This window comes from Leptonychotes weddellii, chromosome 11 (assembly GCF_054177405.1).
Source record: "Leptonychotes weddellii isolate Sample4059 chromosome 11, ASM5417740v2, whole genome shotgun sequence".
In the NCBI taxonomy this organism is placed as follows: domain Eukaryota; kingdom Metazoa; phylum Chordata; class Mammalia; order Carnivora; family Phocidae; genus Leptonychotes; species Leptonychotes weddellii.
In genome coordinates, this window is record NC_138379.1 from 3,098,597 (window position 1) to 3,106,983 (window position 8,387).

The following is an 8,387-nucleotide window of genomic DNA, read 5'->3' on the forward strand; positions in this document are numbered from 1 at the left end:
TGGGACAGGACCCTCCGAGGCCCGCCCGACGTGCGCCAGCCTCGGCCTTCGGGATCTGCGGGGTCGCCGTGCGCGACACCACAGAGCACCTCCCGGCCCGGCCCGCCACGCCTCGGGCCGCCGAGGACAGCGTCCTGGCTCCAGCAGGGAGCCCGGGGCGCCGACCCAACCCCGGGGTCCCCCACGCGCGCCCGCGGCCCGGGCTCTCCCCTCCGCCGCCCTCCGCGGCCCCCTTCATTATGCGCCGCCTTTAATGGGCGTTTGTCAGCGCGACTTCCCCGCAAGTTGCTTTCGCGGACATCAGTCATCGGCGGCGTTCCCATTGTGCCGGGGGATTGATGGGGGGCGGGAGGGGGTGACAGGGCCTGGGGCGACCGCCTCGAGGCCTCGGTCTATAATTTTCGGAGGCATAATTGGCCTGGGGGAGGGGGCGGGGGAGGGGCGGGAAGGGACCTTTCAGAGCCGGGAGGGCGCGCGGGGGCGCGGGGCGCGCGGCGGAGCGGAGCCGCGGCTCGACGGCGCTGCGCTGGGGGCGAGTGTGCGCGGGCGGCACCCGGCCCGAACCCCGCGCCCCGCCGGGCTCCCCGCCCCTCCCGCGCCTCCGCCGGGGGACCACGTCGGCCTTTTGTTGCCGAACCGTCTTTTCTTTCAGCGCTTTGCGCAGCAACGGAAATTTCACCCGATCCTGGGTGAAAATTAAAGGAGGTGCCTCTCTCTCTCTCTCCCCCCTCTTTCCCCCCTGCCTCTCCCCCCCCACCCCCGCTCCCTCCCGCCCCTCCCCTCCCCTCCCCCACTCAACGCGGAGCCCGAGTCGGCACGGCCTGGCGCGGGAGCCGCCTCCGAGCGCCTCGCCCCGGCCCGGCTGCCGCCCCCTCCATGGGCGCCGCGTTCGCCTGCAGCCGCCGCCGCCGCGGGGCGGGCGCGATGCCACGATGGGCCTGATCTGGATCCTGCTGCTCAGCCTGCTGGAGCCCGGCTGGCCCGCCGCGGGTCCCGGGGCGCGGCTGCGCCGCGATGCGGGCGGCCGCGGCGGCGTCTACGAGCACCTCGGCGGGGCGCCCCGGCGCCGCAAGCTCTACTGCGCCACCAAGTACCACCTGCAGCTGCACCCGAGCGGCCGCGTCAACGGCAGCCTGGAGAACAGCGCCTACAGTGAGCGTCGGGCCCCGCGGCGCGGCGGCGCGGTCCCCGGGGAGGAGCGCCCGGGAGGGCTTGGCGCGCCGAGGGTGCCCGGGGAAGCGGGCCGGAGGGCGCCCGCCGGGGTCCCCTGCCGTCCCCTCGCGTCGGGGAGAGCAGCGCGAGGGGAGCCGGGGGTCTCAAGTCCGAGGGGACGGGTGCTCGGCAGCCCCGGGGCTCCCCGCTCGGCTGGGTTCTGTGGCCCTGACAAGTTGGAGCCCTTTGAGTTTTTCGGAGAAAAGGCTCCGGACGTGGCATTTATCATCTGCTTTATTATTTTGACGACCTCTCCTCCTCCTGCCGACCCCGGGGCGCCCCGCCGGTCGCTCCGCCCTCCTTGATCGCTGTCGCCCAGGTGGCCGCCCCGAGTCGCGGCCTCCACGCGGAAGACCCTCCCCGGGCCGGAGCGGGGCTCCTGGGCTGCTGCCGCCGCCGGGAGAGAACCATGCCCCCGGGCCAGACCGCAGCCCTCGCGCCTCTGCCCTGGGCCGCAGAGCGAAAGGCAGGGTGGGCGCGCCGCTTCGGGGTGGGGGGCCGCGGGATACGAGTTAGACCCACGGAGGGACCTCCGCCTGGGTCTGGGGACACAGGTATGCTCCCGCCCCGCCCCACGGCCCGAGCCGTGCTCGCGCGGGAGTCCGGCGGGGCTCCAGGGTTTGGCTCCTCTGGCCGCGGGGACCCTGGCTCGTGCTGAGCCTCCCTGAGAGGAGCGCGAAGCCAGGGGACTGAAGCAGCTCGGCTTGATGGGGAGCAGGAGGCCCGAGCTCCCGGCGCGGCAAGAACGCAGTGGGGAGCATGGGAGCGTGGCCAGGGTCCGGGGCTCCTTTGCTGCATCCCAAGGCGCTCGCCCTCGCCCCGAGGGTAGGAAGCCGAGCGGTGGACTGAAGGCGGCGGCGGGAAACCGCTGCTTCTTCTAGGAAAGTCGCAGCCCGGGAGAGGGCGTCGTGGGAGGATGCCTCTGGAGCCGCGCCTTGGGGACTCGCGTCCCCGTCCCTGTGCGCAGGATGGGGCTGCCGGAGCGCCCGTGCTCCTCTAACAGCAACACCCCGGTGCTCTCCAAATCCAGTCTCCCCCTCGGAGTCACAGAGCATCAACATTTTCCGGGTATCCAAGGCAGGCAGCCTGGAGGCGGAAGAGGGCAGCCCGTCCGCGGCTGCGCCTGTCCCGCATCTAGACACTTGCTTCTCTGGCGTCTGGGCCCTGGGATTGCTGCCATGTTGGGGGCCAGGGGCACGCCCAGAGAGCCCCCCACCCCAGAGGGCATCGCTGTCGCTCCAGCGCCCCTTGGAGCCCTTCTGGGCGGGGCACAATGGCCCCACTCGGGCCTTTGTTGCAGGACCTCTGGTGAAAAAGCACTCCTGCATCCAGAAGGAAGGCTAGGGAAGGTTGAAACTTCCTTACATGCAGTGGGGAGTGGGAGAGCCCAGGGCAGCTTCCCTCGGTGAGCTCCAGCGTCTAACCCCGCTTCTTGCTAAGAGCCTGTATCCCACTTGGACCCTGCCCTGGACAATTATCTCCTGCCCGGGTCCATTGCCAGTGAGTTTGGGTGGCCCCCTCAATGCACTGCGTGGATTATATTATCCACTGGCTTCATCAAGGGCCCCAGCTTCGCCCCTGCCCCAGACTCCTCAGACCCTTTAGCAGGGGCTGTGCCATTGGAGAGTTCGAACACTGGTGTCTGCAGCCCAGGTTTGAATTCCAGCTCACACACATATGTGTGGTCTTGGGAAAGTCACCTAACCTCAGCAGTCTCAGCTCACTGGTCTGTCAGATCACGAAACTGACATCCTGCAGGACCTTAGCACCTGGCACTCAGCACGTAGAGATGGCAGTTGTATTTGAATTCTTCTCCTTGGAGCAGCCTTCCCTGATGCTCCCCTTGCTTCACCTTCCATCCAGTGACTTCTCCTTCCCCTGAACTTCCCAGGTCATCTCCCCCCCCACCGCCCTCACCTCGCCCAGCCTGGGCCCTCAGCCCCCGGCACTGGGCTGTGTGGGAGGTGCGGGGAGTGATGAGCCTTCACGACTCTTCCCAGGTATCCTGGAGATGACAGCGGTGGAGGTGGGCATCGTGGCCATCAAGGGGCTCTTCTCGGGGCGGTACCTGGCCATGAACAAGAGGGGGCGGCTCTATGCTTCGGTGAGTCCGACCTCTCCCGTGGGCACTCGTGCGTGGGGCAGCCATCTCCCTTGGACATCTCATCAGGGGACAGAGGGGACGTGGGCAGCAAAATGCTTTGTCCAGCAGCATGGGGACCTGCAGGACTCCAGCTGGGACCAGAATCTCAGGCCCTGGGTCTTGACACCCAGTGCTGTTCCAGCTGCTTCTGTAGGAGGCGGCTGCCAGGTTGGCTGGCTTGGAGCATGGCCCACGGGGAGGACCCCACTGGGGGTGAGACTTGTCTTAAGTTCTCCAGTGCCCTTGGGTTAGAAAATGCTCCTCCAGACCTTTTCTGTTCCCTACTACTGCCCTTCCCTCAAGGTCGCTGAGAGCAAGGCAGAGATTACCCCCAAGTTTCCACCGATATAAATGGACCTGGTGAGCCTTGGGGCACAGCATGACTGTGTATTGGGCAAAGCTTTTCTGTGGGCTCAAGCAGAGCACTCCTGGAGGGGTTGGGGGGCGGGGAAGCAGGGCATGGCACATCCAGTTCTCCCCAGGGTGGAAAGGCAAGAGCTGTTAGTTCTTAGGGCCCAACCTAGAGGAAGGGACACAGGACCCGTGTCCCAGGCACACAGATTTGGAACCCAGACTGTATACCGCCTGGGGCCCCCACAACAGAAAAAGGGTCCTGTGACTCCGTGGGCATTGGCAATGTCCTTCCCCCAAGGGCCGGGGCGGGGATGCATGGAGTAAAATGCATGTAACCAGGAAATTTGCTACCTCCAACTAGTCATTACGTGCAATTCGGCTGATACCCCCTTGGGCAATGAGAGGTTTTCCATCCGCAGGGAACCTAGACAACACAATCCGAGGACCTTCTCCCTGCAGCCCCGTCTCTCCATTGAGCCTGTTTGCAGGGGCCACACACCAGCCTCTCCCTGCCTGTCTTGGGCAAAGTGTGATCAGGGAAGAGTTGCAGGAAAACACTCCTTTAAGCTGCTTATTTTATCATAGGTTTTTTTTGTTGTTGTTTTTTGGGGGTTTTTTTGTTGTTGTTATTGGGGTTTTTTTTTGCTATTCTGCTAAAGGAAATGCAAGAGTTGGAATGAGCCCATTTGTTTTCTCTGACCCAGGGGTTGCTTAATAGAAGCCAGGGACCCTCTGGTTTCCAGCGTTTCCTGCAGGTGTTCCCAGTCTGCAGACACCAGTCGTGGCTTATAAGGACATACTCTCAGGCCCAGGGCTGGTCTGACTTTTTCTTGAGGTGGACTGTGGTTTCCAAAAGCCTCAGCCCTGGGCCCCTGGTGCCCAGTGGGCAGAATGGACTTTCTGTTCCTCAAATGACCTTAGACCACCTACAGACACCCCTGTTCCTTATGCAGAGGGGCCCCGGTGAGGAGTTCTTGTTCTTGGCAGTGATGATGCAGGTCTTGCTGGTCCCGGAGGGCCCTCCATCCACACCGAGGAAGTTCATAGATTGGGCAGGGACGGCTGAATCAGAAGGGGAAGTCTAAGGACTTTGACACCTCTCCCAGGGCGGGTGGGGGCAGGCCCAGGGCTTTGGGTTACAAAACAAAACATGACCTGGGGGATCCCAGTGGGTCAGAGTCTACCTGTGTCTGCTGTCGCTGAGAAGCTGCAACAATGGCTTCCTTCCTTCCTTCCTTCCTTCCATCCATCCATCAGGCATTTATTCCTTCATTCACCGGTGCCATGGGCATTTACCGTAGGTCACACTCTCCGCTAGGTGTTTGCTTCAGGATCTCACTCAACTGTGAATCCACTGCTGTTGTGGCCTCCAGTGTCGTGGAGCTCCCCATCCCCCACAAGTTATCCCCCAGGTGCCTTGGCCCCCAGGGGAGCTGCCCAGACCGCCTTCTGCTCCGACTTTCCACCATCATTCCCACCGCAGCCTCTGGAACCTTGCTGGGTTCTCCAGACTGGAATGCCCCCATCAGAAAAGCCCACCTCTCCCTAATGACTCTCTCCTAAATGTCACCTCATCGGGAAGGTACCTGTCAGCCGGCTTCCTCCTCACACCTTGGACATGTTCACCATGCTGCCTGCAGCCAGCCACCTTCCCGCCCTCCCTGTGCACCCCTGCCTGGTCCCCTGGGGCTCAGAACCAACTGGGGAGGGCAGCCTTGCCAGCCACCTCCACACCACCCCGGGCCGGCTTTTCTGGAGCGGCTCCAATGCTGGTAGAGCCTGAGAAGGAAATGCAGGCTCCCCAAGGTTGAGGTCGGGCAGTGACAAGTAGAGTTTCGGCAGGTGGCACTGGTGGGTGGGAGTGACTGGGGGGAAGGCCCTGTAGAGCACAGGGTCTGGGTGGGACAGCAGGACCCAGAGAGGCACTGGGAACTCTTGCCACCGTCTCACCTGGGGTCCCCTGGCGTCTGTGACCCTGGCCCTGAGCCGATACCCTCCTCTTGGTCATCCTGACCTCTCTAGGAGCCCCTAAAGGTGCAAGCTCTACCTGCCCCAGGACCCCCTTCTGGAGGGCCTGCGCTCTTCACTCTTGGAGGCTCGCAAGACTGGGTCCCTTCAGTTGTCCCACAGCAAGAAAACCCTTGGCTTCCTGGTTCCTGGGCCTCAGCCATGGGACAGAGAGGCTGGGGAGAAGAGCCTGCTCTGTCCCTGAGCTCCTGATGGTTGAGTGTGGGGACCAGACACCTACGTAGCCGCCTGACATGGCGGTCTGCCCTGAGCCCAGCCGCTCACCCCCAGATGGCCCTTGATCCCCACACTACATATGAGGCCTTGGGCACAGACCAGAACAGCATCATAACCCTCTGGAATTTGGGGTCTGCCACCACCCCAGGCCTGGTCTTTGTCAGGCATTCTGGGCACCCCCCGAGGGGTGGGACAGCAGAGAGAGGGTGAGGTTATGGGGAGAGGCAGCTCCCTCTTTCAGTTGAACGGGAGCCCCCACCCTTCCCTCTGGACTTGGACGTCATCAAGGAGGAGGTATTTGGTGCTTGACCATTGTGCATCCTGTGGCCCTTCCAGGTCTCATGCTGTCCCTTCCGTGGATCAGGCCCCAACCAGCCTGTGCCCCCCTGAGAATGGGCCCGGGGCCCTTTGGGCCACCTGCACTCAGTAGCAGCCCCCTTTCCCCTCCGCAGATGGAGACATGAGGGTCTTGGGCTCCTTCTGCCCACCTCCCCCTGCCCCCCAGCCCTGCCCCCTGGCATGGGGTGAGGAGGGAAGCCCCGGGGGTGCTTGGCATGCCCACCTGCCTACAGCTCAGACCGAAGCCTCACCTGGGTTGGTGTAAGTCAGACTCACCGCCCCCCCCGACCTGGAGGCACTCCACAAGGTGGCCCAAGGGACGTTGGTGAAAGCCCCTTGAGTTACGAGTCTGCCTCTCTCCGTCTGGATGCCTGTCTCTGAGAAGGCAGAGACCCAGGCCCAGCCCACGCCTCCCAGCCTGTCCCAGAAGCACACGGGTCCCTGTTTGTCTCTGCCTCTGAAGCGGTCTCCTCCACACCCCACTTGTGCGGGCACCCCCACCCCTGAGCCGCCCTGACAACACCAGTGTCTGTGCCCTTGCTGAGCACAGGCTTGGGGCTGGGCTCCTGGTTTTTGCTCCATGTGCCTGGGGCAAGGACCACGAGGCCAAAACAGCCCCTCTCCGAGTTCAAGGCCCAGAGCCAGGACCTAAACTCAAGTGTAATGGAGAAGCCAGGCTCATGAAAACCCAGCCAAATCCCAGTGTCCATTTCTTCTCTCTTTCGTGCACATTTTCCGAGAGCAGTCTGGGGCACCATCCTCCTCCTGTGTCCAGATGTCCTGCCGATGTCCCTGCCGCCAGCAGAGATCAAGGACAGGCCCCGTCTCTGCTCTGCTGAGAGAGCCACGCGTCCCTGAGCCGGGACACCCCACCTCCCCAGTCAGTGCCAGGGGGACGGAGCTGGGGGAGCACTCTCCCCAGGGGCTCAGGAAACCTTGGCAGAGGAGCTGAACCCCGAAGGCCAAGTCCACCAGACTCAGAGGGAGGACGGGCACAGCCTAGGCATGGGTGTCATGGGTCGGATAAGTGCTGGACCGGGCAGGAGGGAGGAGGAGACGGAGACCTGGCAAAGGGACAGTCGGTCCCCAAGACCCTGATCCCCAGCCTCCGTGGGGGCCTCCGTGGCCTCCTCAGCGGCTGACCGAGGCCTTCTGCCCCCCGCAGGAGAGCTACAACGCCGAGTGTGAGTTCGTGGAGCGGATCCACGAGCTGGGCTACAACACGTATGCCTCACGGCTGTACCGCACGATGCCCAGCGGCCCGGGGGCGCAGCGTCAGCCCAGCGCCGAGAGACTGTGGTATGTGTCCGTGAACGGCAAGGGCCGGCCCCGCAGGGGCTTCAAGACGCGCCGCACCCAGAAGTCCTCCTTGTTCCTGCCCCGCGTGCTGGACCACAAGGACCATGAGATGGTGCGGCTGCTCCAGAGGGGGGCCGGGCTCCGTGGCGGTGTGCCCGGGCCCCCCGGCGAGGGCACCCAGCCCCGGCGGCGGCGGCAGAGGAAGCGGACCCGGGGAGGCCGTGCGTAGATTGCCAGCCCCGGCGCAGAGAAGGCCGTCCGCCCTCCGGCCCCAGGCGGGCTCTGGGCGAGCGGCCAGCCCAGCAGGTGCAGAGCATGCACCGGCCCGGCTGGCCCCATCCTGGCCCCTTCCCTGCCCCTCCCCTGCTTCTGCCTGGCTGGTGTCTGGAGGCCCAGCCCCCCCCGATTCTCTCAAACGGGGTCAGATCAGAAGGGAGTCGGGGCTCAGAGGGAGGGCTGCTTTCAGTCCGCACCTTTGTGGGCTTCCGTTGGCCAGGCGCCCCCTCGCCCACGGGGAAAACCGACGGCTGCCTCAGGAGCCGCCCTGCAGCTCCGCTGTGGGACGAGTGGGCGTTTGTGTAACCGAAACATTGAAGTATTTTATTCTACTTTGTTATTTAATAGATTATAACGCAGCCTGAGGAGACACTTGCAGTTTTCACTGGAAACATATTTGCTTGGGAGGATATAGCAGCATCTGCGCCAAATCACTGCTTTAAAATATAAGACTGGGGCGCCTGGGTGGCTCAGTCGGTTGGGCGGCTGCCTTCGGCTCAGGTCATGGTCCTGGAGTCCC

The 8,387-nt window shown here is 64.0% G+C and overlaps 1 protein-coding gene across 1 annotated transcript; it reads left to right on the top strand.

Annotated features, from left to right (window-relative positions):
- Positions 1–932: 932 nt before the first annotated feature.
- FGF3 (fibroblast growth factor 3) lies at positions 933–7,820 on the top strand. The gene is made up of 3 exons (XM_006745271.3): positions 933–1,152; positions 3,213–3,316; positions 7,458–7,820. The coding sequence occupies exons 1-3, from the start codon at positions 933–935 to the stop codon at positions 7,818–7,820; spliced, it is 687 nt and encodes a 228-aa protein (XP_006745334.3).
- The last annotated feature ends 567 nt before the right edge of the window (positions 7,821–8,387 follow it).

What these genes read in the sequence shown, in the direction of transcription:
- FGF3 (XM_006745271.3), top strand. Translation starts at nt 933, where the DNA reads ATGGGCCTGATCTGGATCCTGCTGCTCAGCCTGCTGGAGCCCGGCTGG. An exon ending in CCTGGAGAACAGCGCCTACA is followed by an intron (nt 1,153 to 3,212) that starts GTGAGCGTCGGG and finishes GACTCTTCCCAG; the next exon opens with GTATCCTGGAGATGACAGCG. An exon ending in GGGGGCGGCTCTATGCTTCG is followed by an intron (nt 3,317 to 7,457) that starts GTGAGTCCGACC and finishes TGCCCCCCGCAG; the next exon opens with GAGAGCTACAACGCCGAGTG.